General features: G+C 46.9%; 1 protein-coding gene across 1 annotated transcript in view; it reads left to right on the top strand.

Moving 5' to 3' along the window:
- Nucleotides 1-26,482, top strand: part of LOC115641108 (olfactory receptor 2G6-like) — a 39,109-nt gene that overhangs the window by 3,649 nt on the left and 8,978 nt on the right. The window contains exons 2-3 of the mRNA XM_030544208.1: nucleotides 16,644-17,268; nucleotides 19,706-19,712. Of these exons, the coding sequence (XP_030400068.1) occupies nucleotides 16,644-17,268; nucleotides 19,706-19,712 (632 nt within the window). The remainder of the gene's footprint in view (nucleotides 1-16,643; nucleotides 17,269-19,705; nucleotides 19,713-26,482) is intronic.

Genomic DNA, 26,482 nt, shown 5'->3' with positions numbered 1-26,482 from the left:
GTGAGAGAATGCTTGTGGGTTGGGGGCATGTCTGTGAGAAAGTATGTGTGTGAGAGAGTATGTATGTGAGAGACCATGTGTCTGTGTGTGTGTTGAGAGGAGCATGTGACAGTGTGTGCGTGTGTGTATGAGGTCACACCCTGAGTGTCTGTGTATAGCTGCATCCTGGTCCCTCAGACGCTGACCATAGCCATCTGCTAGCAGCACACGAGTTACACTCTGGCGTCCACCAGCCTTGGCTACAACCAGCAAGTCAACTCCAACACACTTCCAGTGCCAAATTTTCCCCAAACCGTATGACCTGTAATGTCCAGCCCTCTCCTGGATAGTTCAGAGAAATAATCAGGTTTGTTTGTTGCTTTGAAGATGTAAGCAGAGTCAGGATGAGCTCTGCCCTGACATCTGGTGGTGAATTATGGGGAATGTGGAAAGGAATTTTAGGTATTTGCATTTGCACACCCACCCCACCTAGCATAGACCACGGCAGCCTGGGATGGTTATTTTGACAGCTCTGGGATCCCCAATTTCTTTGTTATTGGGGCAGGAGGAATAAAGTGTTGTCACCCTGATTATGTGAATGAGGAACTATGAGACTGCTTTATGACATAGATGTCTCAATATCAATTAAGTAGCACTTGCTAGACAAGGGACATGGATGCCAAAACCCATTGAAATGACAGAGGCGGGGGACTGGTGTGTGTACCTGATGAAATGGGTCCCCTTTTGAGGGCCTGGAACACCAATTGCACATCCTCCTCTCTCCACTGTTGAAGAGTAGAGCTAATTTTGATTCCATTAGGAGTCCATCTAGAGGCTGCTGAGCTGAATTCACATTGAGCCAATGGTGCACCAGCACCAGGGCTCCCCTTCTACAAGCTGAAATCACTAAAAGAGCTAAGCTTACTGAGCTGAGATCACTGAGTGCTGTGTTAACTAGTGGGGGAGTCTGAAGATCTATCGCTAAGCGGCTGGCAGAGCGGAGCAGTTTGCAGCATGTTGGAGCAGCCCATGGAACAGTGAACGGAGTGGAATGGTTTGCGGGGACGGCTGGAGAGGCTCACGGGTCGGCTGGAGGAGCGGCACAGCTGGTGTAGTGGAGCTGGTCATGGTGAAGGCTGCAACAGAACTCCACGGAGAGGCAGAGCAGTTGGCCCTGGCCCACGTAAGGTGCCCCTTAACACCCTGTGTGTACACCCCCCCCATTTCCACCCAGGCTGGGGGGGTAAAACTCTGCAGATAAACTTTTGAACTCTGGGGTGGCACTGACCAGAGACTTTCGGGTTGTTGGACTTTGGGGTGATTGGAATTAAGACCCTAAGGGGGAAAGGACATTGCCAAGCATACTTGGAGGTGGGTTTTTGCTTATGGTTTGTGTTATAATCCTGTTTGTGGTGTTTCTTCAATGTGATGCTGCATTGTTTCCCTCCTTTATTAAAAGGATTTTGCTACACTCAGACTCTGTGCTTGCAAGTGGGGAAGTATTGCCTCCTAGAGGTGACGGGGGGTGGTATGTAATTGTCTGAGGTCACTGGGTGGGGGCTCAAGCCAGTTTTGCATTGTGTTATTGAAATGGAACCCCTGGATACTGAACCCAGCCCTTGTTGCTGCCAACTCAGAGGGGCAGAAGGGTTACAAAGACAGAAAAGCACATCACAGCTTATTAACTTGACTGGGCATAAATACACCCTTGCCTTTAAACATAGCAGTGAGTCTGTTTATGGCAAGAATGAAACTAATTTATTAACAAAATAGACATAGGATTAAGTTAGTACAAGTATAAAGAATAAATCTAGAAAGAGTTACAAGCAAAATATGCTTCTAAAAGTCTAAAACTTAATCTATCAAGATGCATGCTTTGATCAAGCAGGTTTCTCACCCATATTCAATTCCCAGCAACTTCAGCCCCCATCTTAGTTGAAAGACCCCACTTTTCCAGCCTGTAAGAGCTCTTCCCTCTAGCATTTGTTCAGTGATTTCTATACAAATGGACCTTCGGTTGTTTTTTGTTCCATCGTGCTTTATTTACATAGGAGACAGGTAAATAGCTGCACTCACCCCCCCCCCAATCTGGGCAGAAACTGTACCTTTCTTTGCTGAGCCACACACTTAAAAACAATAGATATGGGAAGTGGGTGAAATCCCCCTTTGGGGAGGTTAGCCCTCCAGCCCCACCCCTTCTGCCTGAGGCTCCACTCCTACCCTGCCTCTTTCACCCCACCTCATCCCCTGGAGCTGCAAGGCTCATCCACCCACAGTGACAGAAGGAGCCTTGGCTGAACTGCCACAATCCCCGAGCTGCCCTGAGCCATCCTGAGCTGCCCTGGCTCAGGCCACCCTGAGCTCCAGGCCACAAACCAGTCTTGAGATCCAAGCTCCAGGCCACCAGCAGTAGCTGAGCCCCTGCCAGATTCAGGGGACAGGGGAGTGAGAAGGGATGCAGCAGGCAGCCTCGTGGGGGAGGGAGGTGGAGAAGAGGAGAGACTCACCAGGCAGCAGCAGGTACTGCAGGTCTCAGGGAAGATGGAAAGGAGGAACGTGGTGAGCAGTGGGGACTTCCAGGAGAGGGGATTGGCGTGGAGGAGAGGAGGTACTCAGCCAGGCAGTGATGCGTGGTGGGGGTTTTGGGGAAGGGGCAGAGCATGTACAGAAAGAGGCGGAGCACAGGTGGGGCCACCATGGCCCAAGTGTCTGGCAGCGCTCTGCCAGGAGAGGCTTAGCCTTCCTTGGCATATTATACCTGTCATGCATAGCCATAGGCATAGTTTGACTTCTAGATCTGGGGAGGCAGCCGCAGTCAGGCAACATAAAAGAGGACAGGTCACTCTTATAGAGTGATCTGGATGGCTTATTAAGTTGGGCCACAGCGAACTTCAATATGACCAAATGTGAACTCATACAATTAGGCACAGAATGCAGGCCATAGTTATAGGATGATCACCCAGTGGGATCTGTGCTGGGGAGAAGCCTTCATAAAAGCTCCCTTTATGGCCAGCCAAGGTGTGAACTTTTGCTGTTGGCTTGGAGGCAGCCTAGGCTCTGCTGACATCAACTCGTGGACCAGAGATTCACAGGCGCCAACTTTTCCTTTTCCCCTGTGGTACTTTACCCTGAGGCCCTGCCCCCACTGTGCTCCTTCCCCCAAGGCCTTGCCCTCACTCTGCCTCTTCCTGCCCCTGCTCCACCCCCATCCTTCGAGGCCCCCCCCAGGCCCCTCCTGCAGGGCCCTGCCTTCTCTCCACATCTTCCCATCCCCACTCCGCCCCATCTCTGAAGCTCTTCCCCAGGCCCCTCCCTGAGCTGCCAAAAGGCTATTTGGTTGCTGCACCCCCTCCATCAGCTATTGGGGAGTGGCAGTGCCACCCTCCCATCAGCTGATGAATGGGGGCAGTGAACAGCTGTGGCTGGTGAGTGCTGAGCACCCACTATTTTTTTTCCACGGGTACTCCACTGAATGGCGAATATGCAGAGACTCCAGGGGATGAAAGAGGCCTGGGGGAAAATGCTGGGGCTGGGTAGGAAAGTGACTTTGCACAAATGGCCCCTCCTTGCCCCATCTTTGCTCCTGGGGGTCTGCCAGTCCCAGAGCTGCTGTCCTCACTAGCATTCAAGGGCTCTCACTCTGCCATTAGGTCTTGCAGGAGCTGATCCAGCTATGGGACAGCAAACACTCCAGTACAGTAACTAGGTCTCCTGGACAGAGGGGAAGGAAATAGAATGGGAGGCAGGGAGAGGGAGAGAGAAACTGGAAGGGACAGAAGGGGCAGTAAATGGGGAGGGAGTTCCAGGGTCCCAGCCCTGCCCAGCTCCATTGGTGCATCTTCGTAGGCAGATTCACTTTCCTGGGAACAAGGTGAGGAATAGAGAGAAGAAAAGCCAGTTCTGCCTCTGCCAAGTACCTGTATTGCTGAGTCAACCTACTGCCCTCTGGGACAATGTCAGGGGAATCCCCCAGAACAGCTCCTTTAACTCTGCACTTTTCTAGCATTTGGTTCAGAGGGTTTAAAAATATCTTTGTGGTTTAATACTGGTGGGAGGAACTGGTCTGTGCTGTAGTAAAGTGACTAAGCATTTTTCCTGCATCACAAAATCTAGAACAGGGATAATCAATTATTTTTTGTCAAGTTCCAAATTTCTTGGTCAAGGTATAGACAAGGTCCAAACTTCAGAGAAAATAATACAAAAACTATAACAATCATGGCAATAATAGGTCAATAAAAAGATTTTGCAGTCTGTTCAAAAGTGTCTGGAAGTCTGGATTTGGCCCACAGTCTGCCTATTGACTACCCCGATCTAGAATCTGTCTGCCGGGAAAGATCCTGGAAGGAACTGTGGTGTGAAATGGATGAAAGCCCCTTCTGAAACCTCCCTGGTTGCCCTTCTTGCCATGATGGGCTGCGGAGTAACATTCACACTTCGCTCCAGATCATCCCAGCCTCCCAGAAGGAGAAGGGAAATGGCTGCCTGGGAGCTGGTGACTTCTGAGGAGGTGTCTGTATTTCACCAAGAAGCAGGGGACTCTGCTGGACTTGGGTCAGGAAGCCCTCTACAGGGATGTCAGACAGCCGAATTATGAGGCTGTGACCTCACTGGGTAAGGGATTCCTGTCCCCTCAGGTATTAGAAGCTGGGCGGTCTCTGAACCATCTGGGCCAGATTCTGTTCAGGGTTCTTCACTGGACCATCAGATTTCAGGGGGATCAACCCCTATATTCCCCAGATACTGTGTAAGAGAGACTGTCCTCTGCATACCCTCCCTTGGGACAGGAGATTCAGGGTCATAATGATAGAACTGTTCTTGCCATAATCAAGGCTTTCAACTGGAATAAACTCACTGTCTGCCCCCTTGTCCTTCCCAGGGCAGGTTCCGGCCTCTGACTCCTCTGCTGTCTCAGACAAGCGTCTCATGGCTCAATTCTGCCTACGTCCCAAGTGGCCAAATTTTCAAATGTGCTTCACCTCCATCTTCCCAAATTCCACCTTGGCCAGCTGTGTTTGTGGGAGGCCTCAGATGTTTTTGATTCTCTTCCACCAGCCAGGAAAGGCAGACCAGAGAAATAAGGCTGGGTCCCCATACTGTTAGTGCCTTCTCGGTTACCCCCTGTGCCAGTGTGCTGGATTCTTGGAAGGAGGGTGTTTTTCCTGGTTTCTCTTCCTAGCCTCTGTGATGATGGTTCCTCATAGTGAGAGGGGCTGGCTTCTGGGGCTGAGTGAGAGTTTATGAAGCAGTTGGCTGAGACTGCAAAGACCTTCAAGTCAACTTGAGGTCATTTCTGTCTGTAATCCCACATCCAATCAATTTCAGGAAATGTTGTAGGCATCAGTAGTCAGAACTTGTTGATTGTGGGAAACACTGGAAAAATATGAAGCAGAAAATGGGGACAGATGCAGCCCAGGCTCTGTGTTTAGCACAGCCTGATTTTCATGCACCTCCACAAATGTCTGTAGATCATATAGGTGTCTAACACCAACCTGGGCACTTGTCAGGATAACAATATCTCATCTCATCTTCCTTCATCCTTTCAATAGCTTTTAACACGACACTCTGAGTGACTTATCCCACAGACAGAATAGAAATAAACAGGGTGGGAGGAAGAGGGAAATTGGAGGCTGTGACACTATGTACTCCTGTAGTCACACTCTACACACTATTGTAATAATCTTTGTACCAAACATGCTTTGTGAGGTGTTACTTGAAAACTAATAACTGACTGATCATGAATATTCTTGCTTAATATATGGATGCAGGGTGTATTAAGCATAATGGAATCTAGGGGGAGTTGTTGAACAGGTCTGCTTAAACAAAGGAATGGGTCTGTGTTTCTCTGACCAGCTCAGCCATAAGGCAGAGACAATAAGGTCCATTTTTAGAAACGAGGTAAACAAAGCTATCAAGCTAAGGGGGGGGGGAGGAGAGAGAGAGAGAGAAGACAGGGTGGTTACACCCCAGCAGAGAAGAGAAACTTTATCTGACCCATTAAAGACAGGGGGAGGGGTCTAAACCTCAAATAATAAGTGACTGATTAAATACAACATTAATGCATCATGTAAGGTCTTTTATAAACACATATAACACACTGGTGATTAATATCATTGTGAAAAGTGTTGGTGTCACTAGGCATAACCCTAGGTAACTAGGGAGGGTGGTAGACCACAAGTGTCAATGAAGCCCTCCTGTTGTAGGCCTCAATGAATCAATACTCCTCCATGTTAAACACTTTGTGTAACCTAGTGTAACCCAATATGTTAAGAGCTGTAAAATGTAATGTCAGCAGTTAGTTTTCTGATTGTAACAGCCAGTTCCCTGCTGTAACACACTGGAGCTAAATTGAAGCAAGTTTCAAGGCCGCTTTTAGATACAGCATACTTGTCTCTGTAGCAGAAAGGGGGAGAGAGGGGAGGAAGACAAAGGAGTGTGTGAGAAGAGAATGCTGCAGTTGGATAGAAGAGGGAGGGGAAACGGGGGATTGTTAGTCAGCAAGAAAAGTTCTCATGGGATGTAAAGGAACAGACTGCTTGTTTTACCTGTGCTTGATTTGAGGCATCAGCCTCCCAGCACCGCTTTGAGATCTCAAATAAACTTGTGTTTTGCTTCTCCACCCTGGTGTGTTTATTGGTGCTACGCACTCTGGGCAACGAATCACTGTTGCTTGCCTCTGGCACTTCTGTGTCGGCAACAAAAGTATGTATACACACTATGTTTTAAACATGGTCATATTTTGGTGGGATAAAGGAGTGTTGCCCCACCAAACTTCAGGCCTCGGGCAGGCGTGGAATTCACTCCCCACCCCATGTACGGCCCTGTTGGCCTGACTGGAGCTACTCCCCCAAATATAGAAGTCAAACTATGCCTATGGTTATGCATGACAGGTATAATAGGCCAAGGAAGGCTAAGCTTCCCCTGGCAGAGACGCACCCAGACATCTGGATCGTGGTAGCCCTGCCTGTGTTCCTCCTTTTTCCAAGGAAGGGGCTGGTTGAGTCCCTCCTCTCCTCCACTCCAACCCCCACAGATGATATTCCCCAGGAGTTCTGAAGGATCTCAAATGTGAAATTGCACAACTACTAACTGTGGTGCGTAACCTATAATTTAAATCAGCTTCTGTACCAAATGACTGGAGAATAGCTAATGTAATACCAATTTTTAAAAAGGGCTCCTGGAAATTACAGGCCTTTAAGCCTAACTTCAGTCCCAGGTAAATTGGTTGAAACTATAGTAAAGAACAGACACATTGATAAACGTGATTTTTGGGGGGAAGAGTGAACATGGTTTTTATAAAGGGAAATTATGCCTCTCCAATCTACTAGAATTCTTTGAGGGGATCAACAAGCATGTGGACCAGGGTGTTCCAGTAGATATAATGTACTTAAATTTTCAGAAAGCCTTTGACAAGGTCTGTCACCAAAGGCTCTTAAGTAAGCAGTTATAGGATAAGATGGAAGGCCTTCTCAGGGATCAGTAACTGGTTAAAAGATGGGAAACAAAGCGTAGGAATAAAAGGTCAGTTTTGAGAATGGAGAGAGATAAATAGTGGTGTGCACCAGGCGTCTGTATGGGACCAGTCCTGTTCAATATATTCATAAATAATCTGGAAAAAGGAGTAAACAGTGAGGTGGCAAAATTTGCAGATGCTGCAAAACTACTTAAGATAGTTAACTCCAAAGCAGACTGCAAAGAGTTACAAAGGTATCTCACAAAACTTGGTGACTGAGAAATAAAATGGCAGATATCAGTATTCATAATGAAAAGTAATGCAGATTGGAAAACATAATCTCAAGTATACATATAAAATAATTGGCTCTAAATGAGCTGTTACCACTCAAGAGATTTTGGAGTCATTGTGGATAGTTCTCTGAAAACATCCACTTAATGTGCAGCAGCAGTCAAAAAAGCAGGCAGAATGTTGGAAATCATTAGGAAAGGGATAGATAAGAGAAAATATCATATTGCCTCTATATAAATATATGTTCCTCCCACATCCTGAATATTGCTTGCAGACCTGGTCAACCCATCTGAAAATGATCTGGAGGATGGCATGGATTGCGCGCTCAGCAAGTTTGCAGATGACACTAAATTGGAAGAAGTGGTAGATACGCTGGAGGTTAGGGATAGGATACAGAGGGATCTAGGCATATTAGAGGATTGGGCCAAAAGAAATCTGATGAGGTTCAACAAGGACAAGTGCAGAGTTCTGCACTTAGGATGGAAGAATCCTATGCACTGCTCCAGACTAGGGACCGAGTGGCTAGGCAGCAGTTCTTCAGAAAAGAACCTAGGGGTTACAGTGGACGAGAAGCTGGATATGAACCAACAATGTGCCCTTGTTGCCAAGAAGGCTAACGGCGTTTTGGGCTGTATAAGTAGGAGCATTGCCAGCAGATGGAGGGATGTGATCGTTCCCCTCTATTCGACATTGGTGAGGCCTCAATCTATCTACTAAAGCCACATCTTACAGGATAAAAGCCTGTATGTTTCTTGCATTACTATTAAAGATAATAAAACAGGATAACAAAGCAATGAATATAATACAGGTAAGATGGCCCATTGGGTTACACATTGGCCACTGTAGGAAGATTGGGCTAGATGGACCTTTCGTCTGACTCCATATGGCTGTTCTTATTTATGCTTCTGTTTCACTTTGTATTTAGCTGTGACACTCGGAGTACCTTTCCCTGACCTGAAGAAGGGATCTGTGTATAGCTCCAAAGTTTGTCTCACTCACCAACAGAAGTTGGTCCCATAAAAGATGTTACCTCACCAACCTTGTCTGTCTATATTTATAAGACACTGATCAATATGATAGCAAGTACTCTACGTATCTAGCATTTGTCACATCCTCATTCAGTCTCTTTTCCTCCTGGTTCTACATTTTAAACTTTCCCTCCATCCTCAATTTCATCTTCACTCCCGTTCTGCCACCTCCTTCCTTCCTTCCTTTAACTCTATCAATGTTACCTAAAAGGGCTAAGAATTTTACAAATACATTGAACTCCCTGACAAGAAGTTACATCAATACATGTAAGAGTTGGAAGGGAGGGAAGGGGCAGCAGAGAAATCTGGGTGAGAAAGATGACAGGAAGGAAGATACAGTCAGTGATGTTTGTCAGAGACCATTCTGTTTGGCCATTCTTTCAAAAATGGCTTCTGGTAGGGGAGTGAACCTGGCAATTGATGTCTGCCCAGTTTACCATCAATCTCTAACAATGTAGCGATGGCCCTGAGGTGAGGGCCACATGGGTGGAATGATGACACAGGAAGAGTCTAGAAGTGATTATGGAGAATGAGTCAGGATGCAGAGATTTCATCACCAATGATGGCCCAGGGAGTAAGGCCTGGGCTGAGGACTCTGGAGAGCTGGCTTCAATAGCCAGCCCTGGCGCAGAGTCCCTGGGTAATTTTGGGCTAGTCACTTTGTCTCTCTGAGTCTGGGGTCCCATGTGAAACCAGACCCATTGCTTGGAAAGCAGCAACATTAATCACTACCCCACCAACACACCGTTGGTAAAAGCCCTCAAGACCCAAGAATGTGCACTACCTAGAACCTTTCCTCAGCCAGAGTACAGCCAAAGTGAAGCTGGCAGGGTTCAGTCATCTACTCTGCTAGTTTTTTCAGTTCCCCTTGAGGCTGGGGGCAAGCCATTCTGAGAGGCTCTGGTGGCTGACTCCAACCGTCTGGCATGGAACGCCTGCCACCCACTCCAGGGACAGTCTTGGGTGGGGACTGTCAGTGAGGTGCTACACAAGCCAAATCCAAACGCAGATGTGTTAAGGCCAGCTCAGGGTGGACAAACCTTCCATGGAGCCGAAGGACTAAAGTTGGCTTCATCTTCAGTCTCAATAGAGAGGGTGAAAGCAGGGCCTTGTGACCAATCAGAACAGCTCTCTGGCTGCGATCTCATCAAAACTGGTCTTTGAGACAAGCCTTTGCATTTCCCCCCCCAAGACCTGCGCTCCAGGGGGCCCTTCCAGCAGCCTGGGAAAGGGCCCCACAGGGAGCTTCCGTCTTTCTTGTTCCACTGTAGTGCTAAAAGTCTTCAAAGACATTTAAGTACCTAACTCCCATGGGAGTCAGATCACCTGAGACTGACCAGCCACCTAGTATCACGAGATCAAAACAAGCCATATTACTCCTGTAGTGCTGTTCTATCACTTCTTCTCTTCTGTCTGTCTGTTTTGTTAAAGGCAGGAAAGGTAACCACCACTCACAGCCATCAATTCAAATAAAACCCTTTCTCCATGCTACGGAGGATTGTTTGTAAAAATAAGAGATTCTAATTGCTATCTTCTCTGAAAAAGGCCCTTTGAAAAGTTTTGGTTACGTTTGGTTTGCAAAACCATCCAATGGCAGATTCAAACTTGTCTTGAGTTGAATTTCTTGTATGTCTTGAGATGAAATTCTTTTTCCTCCGGTGCATCTGATTCAATACATTCCCAAGCCTCGGCATGGATTTCTAGTGTTTTGCTCATGGGATTGAGCCAGCTAAGGTCTCTGCCCTCAAACCTCTGAACCACGTTTCACTCTTTAGTGTTGTACAAATGACAGGACCACGCTAACACCTGAGAGCCTATGGGTCTCCTTATTCCACTGAAATTAACACAAAAGCTCTCCTGCTGCATGTGGGATTTGCTCGAGTTCGGCTCCCTTTGGACTCACTTAGATTCCCTTTGGAATCTGGAACAGAAAACTTTTTAATGGCCCCACCAGGGGGCTCATCAGATGCCAAGTCACAAATAGCACTTGTTTTTAATAACACCCAGAGTCCCCAGTTGCTGGATCTTCCAGCTGGAACCAGGAGCCAATACGCTAACAATGCCCAGAGCGTCACATCCCAAAGCCTAATGAGGAGCCCTGGGAAATGATGTCTCCAGGCACTGACGCTGCAAGGGACAATTGGCACCGAGCCAGTCCAAGGCTTTCCTCTGTAATAAGCAAGGGTTGGATCTCTCAGAATGAGATCCTTAGCCAGCCAGACCAGTACCCAGCACCAGGTCATTGTCCAGTTACTATAGTGCCTCAAACCCTTCTGCACCAGGTCATTGCCCAGTTACATCAGTATCCCATACCCCTCTGCACCAGGTCATTGTCCAGTTACTGTAGAGGCTAGAACAAGCTTCTTCCTCAGGTGTGAATGGAAGTATCCACATATCTGTTCTGTGCTGCTGGACACTGATACTACTCTTTTTTTCCACCAGGTTCTGGTTATAAATCAGGGTTAAGCTTTTATTTACCAGCCCTCTGCCTGAATTAGCTTTTCCCAGGAAAACACCAGTCCTGGTTCCCGAGGCTCCACAAACCTCACCAGCTGAGTGCCAGCCCCTTGGGGACAATGCAGGGAAACAGCTGTCCCATCACTTTCCAGCTCTGACACACGTAAAGGTTTGTCTTCCTTCCCCCCACAAATCCTTTTGGAGTTGGGGATGGGGATCCTGAGCTGTGTGGTGAGGAGACACCTGCAGTCTCAGAGACACGGCTGAGCTTTGGACCTTGGCTGGCCCAGACATACAGAGATACTATCCCCGTGAGCCCAGAGCCGCCAGGGTGTGGGCAGGGGTAGGGGCAGGTGGCGGTAGAAGATGTCTGATTATTCAGCCACCTTTCCAGCCATTCACCGTACATCTCTACATCTATCCAGCTCTCTCCTCTTCTGTCCATCTCTCTCTTTCTTTACTGTCCAGCTTTCTCTCTGCCTTTCTCTGTCCTTCTACCAATTCACCTCTGAATTCCTCTCTTTCTCCACATCCATCCTTTTCTCTCTCTGATATCCCTTCTCTATTTCCATCCACTCATGCCTAGCCTCCGTCGGCCCCCACACACTGAGTAACTCTCTCTCATCTCTGGCTTTTCTAATGTTCCCAGCACTGCAGTCGCTGGGCTTTCAGGAGTCCCTTCCCACTGAGACAGGCTTTGGGGATCCCCACCCAGCTGGGGCACATGTAGTTTGAGGCTCTGTCTCATCCTCAGACCTCTTACTTGCTCACAGAGCAGGTCTGGTTGCCCAGATGGGGGGACCCCAGGACTGTACTACACTGGCTCTGAATGCCCAGCGGATGCCTTCCTTTGTCCCATTCTCCTCCCAGTAAGACCCCTGGAACCTCGCAGCAGGTGGGGTGATACCTGTGTCCTCTCGGTTTCTGAGGTGGGTGTGCTGCCCCAGAATAGGGGGACAGCATTAGCTGGTCTCCTCCCCACAGCCCAAACCCCATAGGCAGTCAGCCCTTAGCCTGGGGCTGCCTCCTTCCTGGGCTCTGCGAGCACACAGGGGATCTTAGCACAGTGGCATGGGGACCGCAGCTTAAGAATCTGCCCTGGCATTGGAGGGTCTGATCTACCCGGAGCTGCCCAGTCAGGAGCGATCTGGGGAGAGCAGAGCTGGAATTGAATGGAGGTGAGTCTGGGGAGAAGGGAGTTGAAATAGGCAGAGCGAGGGAGTGGGGAAGGGAGAAGCACAATGAATGGAGACAGACAGACAAACTGACCCAGGGAATCATGATGATTAGGATGGATGGATGTTTCTTTCCAAATCTCCAAAATCTGGGTTGTTGCCAGCATAGGCTTATCGATAGTACAGATGCTGTGGCCACAATCTGAACTCGGATTCACCCGCATCAATGGCTGGACAGAGCCTTGTGGGGAGTTCAGTGGGTTCATGGAACTCCAATGGTGGATTTCACTGCAGGATCAGGACCAGTTCTTCTTTCTATCTCTGCCGCCTCTGTCTACTTCTCTGCTAAAGTTTTCTTTCTCCCTCATAGTCTCTCTTTCTCGGGCAGTTCCTCGGTGCCAACAAATTATATTATGGTTGAACCTAGAAGCCATGACAGATATGGGGGCCCTGTAGTGCCAGGCACTGCCCTGACACAGAGGAGGGAGAAAGTCCCTGCCCCAGCTGAGTTCAGAGCTCCGTTGTTGCAGGCATTGCACAGAGTCCTAGTGAGAAAAAGTCACTGCCCCAGATGAGATCAGGGCCCCATTGTGCCAGGCGCTGCACAGACACACAGTAAATGAGGGACACACAATCCATGCCCCAGTCTAAATAGGCAAGACAGATAAATGGTGGGTTAAAAGGAAGATTATTGTTCTCACTTTACAGATGAGAACCCAGACTCAGAGAGATGAAGTGACTAGCTCAAAATAATTTGGTCAGTCTGTGTCAGTCTGAGATGAAATTAGAAATAGGGACTTATCAGTATGGACCTGGGTTGGGGCCAGCTCTGGTCCCCGGAAGGGGCAGGGCCTCGGGCAGAATGGGTGGGGATAGGGGGCTCAGAGCCAGCCCTGGCCCTCCCTGTATCAGTAAGTGCCATCCGCTGCTGGGGTAGCTGCGGCAGCTGGGGGCTCTGGCAGCGGTTTAAAGGGCCCAGAGCTCCACTGCTGCTACCACCCCCGGCTCTTTAAACCGCTGCCAAAGCCCCCAGCTGCTGCCGCTACCCCAGGGGTCCGGCAGCAGGACTCTGGGAGCTATTTAAAGGGCCCTGGGCTTCCCTGCTTCTACCACCCCTGCCCTTTAAATAGCCCCTGGAGCCCTGGGGTAGCGGTTGCAGGGCTCTGACAGCTATTTAAAGGGCTCAGGGCAGTAAAGGCAGCGGGAGCCCTGGCCCTTTAAATAACCGCTGGAACCCTGCTGCCATTACCCCAGGGCTCCAGCAGCAGGGCTCTGGTGGCAATTTAAAAGGCCTGGGGACAGCGCACTGGCTCTTGCCAGGCCCCAGTACCAGGGCATACTGGCTTACTTTCACCTCTGGTGTCAGTGCTGGGTACAGAAGCCAGCTCTCCAGAGTCCTCAGCCCAGGACTCACCCACCCCATCCTACTCATCTTCGTGGGTTAAATCTCCCCTCCACTCTCACTCTCACTCCCTCTCCTTACTCTCTTCTAGATTTTTCCCTTGTCATTATTCCACTTGTGTTCCCGTCACCCCAGGGCCATCACTACATTGAGAGGAACTCAGGGTAAATTGGGCAGAGAGCAATTGCCAGGTTCATTGTTTCCCATCACTCCCCCAAGCCCTCTCCAGTTCTAGATAGCCAACAAACTAATGAGTTTAATTAATGGCCCTCAACTGTGCTGCTGAGGAGTCCATTTCATTTCTACTTATCTCTGCTCCTTGTCTTTATCTTTCTGGTCACAAGCCATTTTTTAAAAGAACACCCAAACAGCATTGCTCTCTGACAACCATCACCAATTGTATCTCTCCTACCCTCTTCCTTCTTTTCTTCCCCTTCTTCCCTTCCAACTCTCACATGTATGCATGTAACTATTTATTTGCAGGTATAAAAGCCTCAGTAGGTGCCCATGCCCCTGTCAGGGAGTTCAATGTATTTGTAACATTCTTAGCCCTTTTGGGTGACACTGATAGAGTTAGAGGAGGGAAGGAGAGTGGTGGGAGAACAGGAATGAAGATGAAAGTGAGGGTGGTGAGAAAGTTGAAAATGTACAACGTGGGGGGAGAAGAGATTGAATGAGGATGTGATGAATGCTAGCTATGTACAGTGTTTGGTATCATATTGACCATTATCTTAGAAATGCAGACCGACAAGATGGGTGAGCTGATAGCTTTTATTGAAGCAACTTCTGTTGGTGAGAGAGACAAGGTTTTGATCTTACACAGAGCAGGGAAAGATACTCCAAGTGTCACAGCTAAGTACAAAGAAGAACAGAAGCCTAAATAGTTAACATATATTTCAAGGGACCGTTCAAGGTAAAGTAGCCAATTAACACCTGTCCCCTCATGTAAGGGAAGGGACAGGGGGAGAAGCTGGAGCAGGGGGCTCAGTGGATCACAGATTGCTGTAATAAGCCACAAATCCAGTATCTCTGTTCAGTCCATGATTTTTAGTTTCCAGGAAAGTTATGAATTTACAACACGTACTTGATGGGGTCCACACCCTGAAAGAAATCCTTCCTGAGCCCCTTCTTCTCACGCTCAACCTCTCCCCCCACAAACCTCACCAAGCTCAGCTTGAGAAGCAAGCTCCCCACAGACCTTGACCCATCAACTCAAAGCAGCACCAGACCCTGCCAGTGCAACAGACACAAAACCCACAGCCCCATCTCCACTGCTGTGATGACCAACACCATCCACAACACATCTTTCAAAGTCCATGGGTCCTATACATGCCTATCACAACGTGTGCTGTTCCTCACTCAGTGCACTAAATGCCCCAACAACAGCTTTGTGGGTGAAACCAGACAATTACTACGCTCTCGGATGAACTCACACAGAAAAACAAGAGAAGACAAAAACACCCTGTCACTGGTGGGTGAACACATGATCACTCTATATCTGACCTCTCAGTCCTTATCTTCAACAGAAACCTGCACAACACCTTCAAAAGATGAGCCTGGAAGCTTAAATTCATAACTCAACTGAACACTGAAAATCATGGACTAAACAGAGAAAAAACCTATATCCCATTGACCCCACCCCCTTTCATTTATTTCCCCCTCTATTTCCCCCTCATGACTGGAGGCATGTTACAGGGCACTTCACCTTTAATGGTCCTTTGGAATCTGTTTAAACTTCTTGTGCTAAACAATCTGTTCCACCTTGTATTGAGCTGTGACACTCTGAGTACACTTCCCAGACCTGAAGAAGAGCTCCGTATAAGCTCAAAAGCTTGTTTCTCTCACAAATAGAAACTTGTCTGGATTTGAGGGGTGTGTGCACCCCAGAATGTGATCAAGCTAATTGCAACCATATTATGTGCATTTGGCCACCCTGAATTAATAAAATAGAAAACCACATCGTTAATTGGAAAACAGGCTTTTAGAGACAAGGTCAAAACTAGCTGGTAGTTTCTTCTAATCAGAATGAGAGTTGATGAAAGAAAAGTCAAGAAGTGAGACTCAAAACCTTGGTGGATGGAAGACCTGGAGTCTGGGCACCTCTGATATTAGAAGTTTATTGAAAGTTAGGAAAAGTGATGTTTTTGTGGAGGCCATTATGACTATTTGTTTTGTAGAATTTAGTTATAAAAGACCAGTGAATACAGTGGATTCTGGAGCAGTCCTCTGAAGCCATTTTGGGAGATGTTTTTCTTGACATCTTTTCTCCCTGGTAGATGAGCAACTGGCCACTGAGAACCCATTGCTAATTACTCAATACCGTTCCAGATTTTAGGTAAATATCTGGGATGCTCTAAATCTATTCCTTATGTCTGTGTGTGCTTAAATCTAATAAACTGAAGGTTTAGATAGTGCCCGCTGACTTGTATTAACATTTCATCAGGCAGAAATGCTGTGTTCCCATTGATTTATCCCTGACACCACCTGGAGTTAAACAGTTAAGTTGCCCCTGCTGTGGATTCTGAAAACCATTGGTAACAGGTCCAATAAAAGATATTACCTCATCCGCTTCATCTCTCCAATATCCTGGGACTGATCTGACTACAACAACACTGCAGACAGAGAGATGAAAGATTTCCCTGACCTCTGCATAAATGTATGCAGTGCTGCAGGTGGGTCATTCCCAGGTTATTAGAGATTCCTGCCTTTCCCTTATCCATTCACTTAACACTTACTTGTCTCCTAGGACTCAAGGCTACCACTCCAAAAATACCCACTGTCAATCACAGCATTAGCACCTATGATCACAAATCTCCTTGCTGTGGGATATTTTTCACCCTTATTCTTTCTGTCACCTACAGGTGATGTATGGCAAAGGGTCACGGGAAGATGGAAACCAAAGCTCCTTGGGGGAATTCATCCTGCTAGGTGTGTCTGACCGGCCACAGTTGGAGCTGCTGCTCTTTGTGCTCATCTTAATCTCCTACACCATGACCTTGCTTGGAAACACCACCATCATCGTGGTCTCCTGGCTAGACCCCCATCTCCACACACCCATGTATTTCTTCCTCAGCAACCTCTCTTTCCTGGACCTGTGCTACACCACCAGCGTTGGCCCCCAGATGCTGGTGAACTTCCGCAGCAGACGCAAAACCATTTCCTTGGCCGGCTGTGTGGCCCAGCTCTACATCTCCCTCTCTCTGGGTTGCACCGAGTGCCTCCTGCTGGCCGTCATGGCCTATGACCGCTATGCCGCCGTCTGCCAGCCGCTACGCTACACGGCCATCATGAGCCGCCGCCTCTGCCTGCAGCTGGCAGCCACCGCCTGGTTGTGCGGCTTTGGCAACTCCATGCTGCAGACCATCCTGACTCTGCAGCTACCCCGGTGTGGACAGAACCAAATCGAGCACTTCCTCTGCGAGCTGCCAGCCCTACTCAAGCTGGCTTGTGTCGACACCTCTGCCAACGAGGCTGAGCTCCTTGCCAGTGCGTTTTTCTTTCTGCTGGTGCCACTAGGCTTCATCCTGGTCTCCTACGGCTACATTGGTGCTCCCGTGCTGAGGATTCACTCAGCGAAGGGCAGGCTCAAGGCCTTCAACACCTGTGCCTCCCACCTGGCCGTGGTATCACTCTTCTATGGCACAGCCATTTCCATGTATCTACAGCCTCCATCCAGCTACTCCCAGGACAGAGGCAAGATGGTCTCCCTCTTCTACACCATGGTGACCCCCATGCTCAACCCCCTCATCTACACGCTGAGGAACAAGGAGGTGCATAGGGCCCTGTGTAGGGTGCTGGGGAGGATCCTGAGCACTTAGGGGACCTGAGCTGAGTGAGCAATTGGCACAGAACCGTCTGTACCTCTCATGGCTACTGTAATCTCTTCTGTGCCCACGTGGAGCCTTCTGCTCTCCCTACAGCTCCAGACCTCTCCACACACACAATCCTTCTGTCCTTTCCACTCTACAGAACAAACTTGCCCTAATATACCCCATAACCTGCCTTCCTTTTCCTACCCCACAAAACACTTCTCCCACCCCACAGAACAACCTGCCCTACCCCCACACTCAACCTGCCTGGCCTCTCCCACCCCACACAACTCCTCTGTCATCCCACATGGCCCCCTTGCCCTCTGCTTTTCAATACAACCAAGCACCATCCTGGCTGCACCTCTAGGAACAAACTTTGCTCTCCTGTCCAAAGAGATTATTCTTATTGCTTTCTATTGCAGTAGCAAATAGGATCTGACTGATATTAGGGTTGTACCAAGTGCTGCACAGACACACAGTGAGAGGCAGTCCCTGCCCCAGCTGAGATCCAGGCCATGTTCCATGAGACAGGAAGATATATGAGTTTAGTGCCTTCTGAGCAAAACTATTGGACATCACAATTGAAGACTGGATTGAATCAGTGAAGGCAGGTCTATGGGTGTTGAGAGTACCTGAAGAAGATCATGTGGATTTTGTGGAAGAGCGTTTCAAAGGCCAGGACAGATCCACAGTGTAATTCATGGCAACAGCTGATAAGCCAGACGTAGAGAAGACATTTCAGATTCTCTTAGAAGTATATGAGACAAAGTAACTATTGGAACCAGACTCAAAGAATTCTGTGAGCTGACACAGAATCCAGGTGAGACCATTCGGACCTACTCATATGAGCTCTAGGAGAGAATGAGCCAGGTGAAATGCTGGGACCTACAAGAAGTTCGGGACATGAATATGGTCCTGAAAGAATAGTTAGTGCTGAGGCTCCAGGAATGAATCCCTCCACTGTGAAATGAAGAAAAGGTTTAAAAACGAGCCCAGTAAGAATTTCCCTGAACTCGTGTAAGCTGTCATTACATGGTCTGAATTAAAGGAAGATCCTGTGGAAGAGATGGCCAAGACCTACCCTCGTACACAAAGTGAAGGCCTAGGTAATGTATCTCCCAGGAAAACGATTCTTCCCCAAAACCAGTTAACACCAGAAAGTTTAAAAGAAGCTGTCCAGAAACTGGCCGGCTAACAGGGGGAGGTGCTGAAAATGATGACTGAGGTGATGAAAGGTAAAATCTCCCCTAGTACACCAAAATACCCAAGGGCACTGGGATCCTGATAATCTCCACCTTAAAGGCACCTGATTTTCAGAAGGCAAATGCTCCAGGTTCCCTGAAAACCAGGCATTTAAAAATAATGTATCATGCTCCAAAATCGTGAGATTGTCTTTAAAATTGTGAGATTTAATTAAATTATAATTGTCGGTTTCTTTTTCTTTCCCTTCCAGTTTCTGAGATTTAGATCATACTTGTATCACAATGCAGGTTTTTTCTCCATCTCCATGAGGGCTAGAAATGTTTCTTTTTAAAACTATTTTTTATTGTAAGCACATTCTTCCAGGTGCTGCAGCTTTCAGGAGAAGATCTAGCACTGTGAGACTTTTGTTGGCAACACTGCATCAAAGCAGATACCTAAAATCACCAGTCACTTTTGTAAATCTTGGTTCATATCCCTCTCTAGTAGCCTGACCCTCACTAACTGCAACAGTCTGATACTGAACCACATCCAAGGAAGTTGCTCTCTTGGTTCAATCTTCCCTTTATGCTCTGATGCCTCTGGGCAGAATAGTCATTCAGTGACTTTGCTCTGTAGTGGCAGACCTCACCTCTGTAACCTGACGGCTGAGTGCCTGAGTTAATAAATATGCCTCCAGCTTCACTTCATCCTCTGGGCCCTCTGTACTGACTGAAGTTTTAGATAGCTAGCCCAGCAGGCTAGGAGGCTGGATAGGTAGATGTATTTTAGTGAGACAAGGTTAGTGAGATAATATCTTTTATTGGACCAACTTCTGTCGAGCTACATGGAGAAGTTTGTCCAATAAAAGATATTACTTCACCACCTTCTCTCTCTAACATCCTGAGACCAACATGGCTACAATAAAACTGCAGACCACAGGTAGGTAGGCAGGGAAGTAGATAGATAGCTAGATAGCGTCAGGATTTAGACAGATAGGTATAGGTATTCAGTTTATTTTTAAGTCTGAAAGTGCCCAGTTATTTGCCCAGCACAGACACCTAAATGGAACAGAATGCTAAAATGTAGACCAGAGGTCGGCAACTTTTCAGAAGTGGTGTGCCGAATCTTCATTTATTCACTCTAATTTAAGGTTTCACGTGCCGGTAATACATTTTAACATTTTTAGAAGGTCTCTTTCTATAAGTCTGTAATATATAACTAAACTATTGTTGTATGTAAAATCAATAAGGTTTTTTAAATATATAAGAAGCTTCATTTAAATTAAAATTAAAATGCAGAGTGCCCTGGACTGGCGGCCAGGACCCGGGCAGTGTGAATGTCACTGAAAATCAGCTCATGTGCGGCCTTCAGCACCCATGCTATAGGTTGCCTACCCCTTATATAGACACGTCTGAGCCAGTCTGCTCAACCTGTGGTTGGATCGGAGCCGGAGCCCCCTAAAGAAAAAGAAGCCCCTTATTGCATTACTAGATCACTGCTGAGCTCATGGTTTTGAAAATGTCTTTTGCAGGAGGAGATTCAGCATTATTGCCTGATGGTTTTATCCCTGGTTTACACTGGAGGTGAGGGAGGGAAAGATCAGTTAGACTGGACAGTGTGGGCATGTTTTTGTAGAGCTGTCATTCCCTAAGTGAATCGCGGACTTACAAGGGTTAGTAAGAAATTTCCCAGCTGTCCACGAAGCGCGTGGTGACACTTTCTCTAAAGCTGGCACTGGCCACTGTTGAAGATGGGGACTGGAAGGACCCAGGTGGGATCCAGCCTGTGGACTGGTATGTTCCTATTAGTTGTCTTTGTGCTGCGCTTCTCCCCAGCACGTGTAACGCTCCCTGAGATTGGATCCCTCTTGACACACATTGATTCACTTCTAAACCTAGCATAAAAAAGGTTAATGGCCTCTCTGAATCATGGACTATTACAGTCATGTTGTCCAACCCTCTGCTCAAAGCAGGACCAACCCCCAAACAGATTTTTTACCTCAGTTCCCTAAATGCCCCCCTCAATGATTGAATTCACAACTCTGAATTTAGCAGGCTAATACTCAAACCACTGAGCTATCCCTCCCCCAATATGTATAGTTGTCATAACATTTTTTCCCAGATCTGGACCTTAGCATCCAAAATATGGGTGTTAGCATGAAAACCTCCAAGCTTAGTTACCAGCTTGGACCTGATAACGCTGCCACCAGCCAGGGATTTATACAGTGCCTAGCTCACTGTGGTCTCCCCAAAACCTTTCCTGGGGGACCCCCAGACTCAGATGTCTTCAGTCTTACAAAAAAGGGAAATAACCACCTCCCCTTGTTTCCTTGTTCCTTCCTCCCAGGCTCCCCTCCCTGGATGACCCTAGGAGATTCCCTGCTTCCAGTCCTGGAAACACAAGTACCGAGAGGTCTAATCTCTCCCCCACCCCTTCCCAAGAGGGTATGCAAAGTCAGGCTAGTAAATCTAACACAAAGAGATTTCCTTCGTCCCTTAGCCTTAACCAATGAAAAAACTCAAACAGGTTTTAAAAAGAAAGCTTTATATAAAAAGAAAGAAAAGAACATAAAATGGTCTCTCTGTATTAAGGTGACAAATACAGGGTCATTTGCTTAAAAGAAAAAAATGAATAAACAACCTTATCCAAAAAGAATACAATTTAAACCTTCCAGCAGCTACACACATGTAAATACAAAAAAATATATAAACCTATTGTCTTACTATCCTTGTACTTACAACCTGGAAACAGAAGATTAGAAAGCTGGAGATAGAGAGAGATCACTCTCAGAGCTGAGAGGGTCACCGAACCAAGACAAAGAACAAAGAAGTTACACCCAAACTTCCCTCCACCCAGTTTTGAAAAAATCTTGTTTTCTGATTGGTCCTCTGGTCAGGTGTTTTAGGTCACTGCTTGTTAACCCTTTTATAGGTGAAAGAGACGTTAACCCTTAGCTATCTGTTTATGACAATAGTGTTTTGCTGGATGTCCCATAAGTTACTGTTTCCTGTTTGCATCACTGTTTAATAAACCAGTTTTCTTTATAGTTAATTCTGTCCTTAGTTTTCTCTCCACTGATAGATGAACTTTGGGGGCACAAGTCTGCTGGGTGGGGACTCTGAGGTGTGGAATCTGGAGTACATCCAATTAACCATATGCAAGACCTGAGTTCCTGGTTAATACGGTGACCCCAACACATTCCTAGTCAAGAATTTCCCCTCCCCCCCTGATGTTTGTTCTGTACTGCCCAGCCCTCTCCTGGGCAGTTCAGATATTTTAGGTCTGTTGCCCTGTGAGGGGAGCAATAGCCCACAGTTTGCTATGTTAAATGGAGTTACTCATACAATTCAGTTTAAATGCATCAATGAATCAGTATGGATTATGGAAAAAAACATGTTTATTTCAATACAAAGAGAGAGATTTTAAATGAGTACAAGTGTAAGGCATTAAAGTCAGAAAAGTTTAAAAGAGAAATAAAAATAAATCACTTCCTAGTAATAAACCTTAACAAAGTAGACTTGTTTCAAGGTGAAATCCCTTACCACATGCTCCTAGCAACATTGCTGAGCCAATTCTCAGGCCAGGATCGGCTCCCAAAGTCCACAGACTGTTTCTTTGTCATCTTATGGGAAAGAGAGAGAGATGAATAGGGAGATATACCTTGGGGTGTTTCTGGCCCCCACTTCTATTGTCCAGTCCCTCTTTGAAATGAATTTTATTGAGAGTTATGCCTAGATAAATTACATTCCTGCTGTTAGGATGGAGACAAAGAGTCTCTTGGTGAAAGATGTGCCAGGTTGCTGTTTGTTTACATGCAGATCGGGTTGTTCCTGCCCCTCTTCCTTGCCTAAGACTGGCCACTTGATAGGTGATTACCCATCAACATTGATGACACCTGGCTAGACTCCTTTGTGTTCAATAAACTGCAGGTAAATGCATTTCAGACCTAATTTCAGCTTATGTTTATTACTTTATATAGAATGTTGCTACACACATTTTGTCATGACAGTATTGACAAGTGAGTTATTGCTTTTCAAAGCTCTCTCCAACAGGCTTAGAGCAGCTGAGCCAATGCAGCGTTTTAAGTGTAGACTTGCCCTTAGAAAATTTTCTTAATAGCTAACCTGAATCTCTGTTAGTACAGGCTAAGGTCATTATTTCTTGTCCCACCCTGGATGGACATAGAGAACCATTGATCACCATCCTCTTTATAACAACTTTTCATATATTTGAACACTGTTTCCAGGTTCTCGATCAGCCTTTTGTCCTCTAGACTACACATGCCAAGTTCTTTCAGCCTTTCCTCATAGGTCATGTTTTCTAAACCTTGATCATTTTTGTTGCTGTCCTCTGTACTCTCTTCAGTTTGTCCACATCTTTCTTAATATACAATATATTATATTATTTATTAATTAATAGTAATAATAATTGAGATAATCATTTAGACAACTTACACACATTAAATTTTTTCAATCTTTCCATGTAAGTAACTCCTTTCAGACATAGATCGTAGACAGATTGATAGATTTCTGTTTATCAGCCAGTTTTTCAAAGTGATCTAAAATGAACACAAACAGGTATATTACCTTGTAATTTGCAGTGCCACATCAGGGGCAGAGTGCAGTCAGAAGTCCAAATTTGGGGTTCTGTCATGGGGATCCTGACATAGATCCTCCTGCAAAAAATTACCACTTCAGAATTGCCGGTGCTTATAATGTTTTCCTGAGCAGAGCTGGGGAACAAACCAGTTGCAGAAACCACATGAAATGGACACCAGTGGACTTTCTCTGGGCTCATCTAGTGTCTCACATCAAGAACCAGATGCAAAATGGAGTGGTTACAAAGTTATTGGGTTTGGATCTGGGTCTATAGATTGGTAGGGATGGCTGATGAAACCTCTGAAATTCAGGAAATGCAGTGCTAAATGAGTGCTTCTAGATGTCATCATAGCAATTATTAATGGTTAGTTGTTAATGTTTGATAATTAATTGACAACTCCAATAAACTGAAAGGCAACAAAGGTAATACAGATACATGGAAATACTTATTAACATGACCCAAAATTAACCTGTGTTACTCATACTCTATGACATTACCCGGGAAAGATTAGGCATTTATTCTAGATGTCAGTTCCTAACTGAGGTTAGTCTAGAGCTCCTTGGTAAATTAAAAGTTAACTTAATGACATACAATATTTCTATGACTGCTACAAACATTACTAATAAGATGCATGACAGTTCATAAGACTTATTAAAAATTTCTTTATTCATTTGTAAATTATTTTTAAGGTCAGAGTTAGGGGTACAATTTGAGTTAAAAGCATTTTTCTTTCAAGTTTCTGAGAAGGGCATTGCATGTTGAAATAACCTCATCATATACACTATCGAGGATTCAAATATTTAAAGAATATATGTTCCCATGATTCAGGTACAAGTCAGCCTCTAACTGTCTACACTGAGGAAGAAATTTCTGTTATAGGTATCAGAGGGGTAGCCGTGTTAGTCTGGATCTGTAAAAGCAGCAAAGAATCCTGTGGCACATTATAGACTAACAGACGTTTTGGAGCATGAGCTTTTGTGGGTGAATACCCACTTCTTCAGATGTTATAGGTAGGTTGTCTCATTGCCTATCCCTTGGCAAACATATCGTCGAACTGCCACCAACTGCCCCAGCTGCACTTTTCTATGACATCTTGTTTGATGTATTGTTGTAGGAAGGTTTGTCCCAGGATATGAGCAAGGCAAAGTAGGTGAGGTAATGTCTTTTATTGGACCAACTTATGTTGGAGGCTTCAAAAGAAAGCTGCACAGCACCTTCAAAAGGTGAGCCTGATAACTTAAATTCATAAGTCTTCTTGTGACAGATTTACGTTACCAATCTGCCTGGAGTGTCACGTGATCAGGCTGAGGCTGCAGGATCTTAGGGGAGGAGATGGAGGAGCACACCAAGTGACTACGTTTTAAAGCTTTATTAATAAAATAATAAAATAACAGCGGCGAGAGCTGGGAATGCTCCCACGTCACTCAGAGGAAGAAAGAAAGCATTAGTGCCCCAGCCCTAACCCACTTTCATACTCACACTCACGCTACCAGAGGCCGGCCAAGCCTGGGTGTAACATAAGAAGAGGGAGAAGTATGGATGGGAATTCTTCTCCCATGCACAGGTCATCCAGGGTGTGCTGCTGATCTCTAACTTGCTTCGGCTCCCAGGAGGGTTTTTAAGTCCTGGGTTCTTTTTGAGGAGTTTTGTATAGGGATCTCTGTTCCTAGTTCTCTTTGTACCAGTCCAAACCAGCCTTCCGTGGTTTTCTCAGCTTTCCCAAAACACACCAGCCTCAGGGATGTGAAAACGGTTGTCCCCCCTCCTCCACCACTGGCCTTCACTGTCTCTCTCATTTTTGCAGCCCCTGCAGTTCTGTTCAGCTGAATACTCCTTTCTCACGGCTGGTCGGGGTGGAATAGGTCTCCGTCTTTCTTGGCCGGGAACCGAGAATCAGATGTGTGCTGTGGCTTGGACTGGAGTCAGTGTCTTATCTTCAGACTAAGGTAGACGAAGTGTTGAGTTAACTGATTCTCTGCTCGCTCTCTCCCTCTTTGGCCTCTTGCAACCTGTAAAAGAATCTTTCACTCCACACTCACACCTTTGACCCTCCCTGACAAACTTTCCAATGCCTGCACCAGCATTAGCAACATATAAGGCTGATCTGCCTCCTCGTGGGACCCCCTGATTGAGGGAGTCCTTGGGGCTGTGACATTCTGAACACTGAAAAGCCTGGACTTAACTGAGACTCTGGTTTTATGGCCCTGTAGTGAGGCTGAGTGGCCTCCTGCCAAGCGGGAGAGCAAGGCACCATTACACTTCCCTTGGAGGGCGGATCCTAGATTGCCCTGCCCCCGTAGCCGGAAGTATCGGGGCGTGGCCGGAAGTATAAAAGGCCAGCTCTGCAGCACAGTTGAGAGAGAGCCGGTGGAGGAGAAGGACCCTCTGCCTATTCGGCCACATCTGCAAGAGGAACATTCGCCTGACTGTTCCTGATCCTCAGACGCTGACAAGGATTGGCCAGGCATGCCTGCTGCCGTATACCCTGAAGAGCCGGAAGAGGCCTGGAGGCTAGAGGTACCAAACCCCAGGCTGGCAGGAAGTTGCCTGGGGCAGCCATGGAGCAGCTGGCTGCAGAGCCAGTGGTGGCTCAGTTGGCACGTTGGGGCTGGATCCCCACCAACCCAGGAGCAGACAATCTTGCTTCTGTCAGGGCCCTGGGCAGGGACATGGTGGAGTAAGGTGGGCCCATGTCCCCCGCCACCCCACCCCAGGATGGCTCGCTCCCTAAACTGTTCAGAGAAGCCCTAGCCCTGAAGAGGAGCCTCTCTGACCCGCTCCCCCATAGACTGTTTGTTTGCTGGCTGCCTGAGTCCCACTCAGGCCAGAGCCAGCCCTAATAGACTCTGTTTAAGGGCTGACAGCTGGGGCCACCCAAAACCAGTCTAAAACCTGACTAGAACTATTGATCGCAGAGCCCTATTGTGGGCTTGAGGCTGTCCTGTGGACTCTGGACCTGGCAAGAAGGACCAGCCTGAGTGGCCTCTATCTGAGGGGAAGAGTGAGGGACCATTACAGGCCCAGTACAACAATTTGTAACACACCCTGCAGTCTACTTACCTTCCATTGTCTGACAACTGCAGAGGTGTTAATTTCCCACTTCATGTTTA

The sequence above is a fragment of the Gopherus evgoodei genome, unplaced genomic scaffold, assembly GCF_007399415.2.
Source record: "Gopherus evgoodei ecotype Sinaloan lineage unplaced genomic scaffold, rGopEvg1_v1.p scaffold_33_arrow_ctg1, whole genome shotgun sequence".
Taxonomy (NCBI): Eukaryota; Metazoa; Chordata; order Testudines; family Testudinidae; genus Gopherus; species Gopherus evgoodei.
Note: the sequence above shows the minus strand (reverse complement) of the source record. Positions and strands in the feature narration are given on the sequence as shown.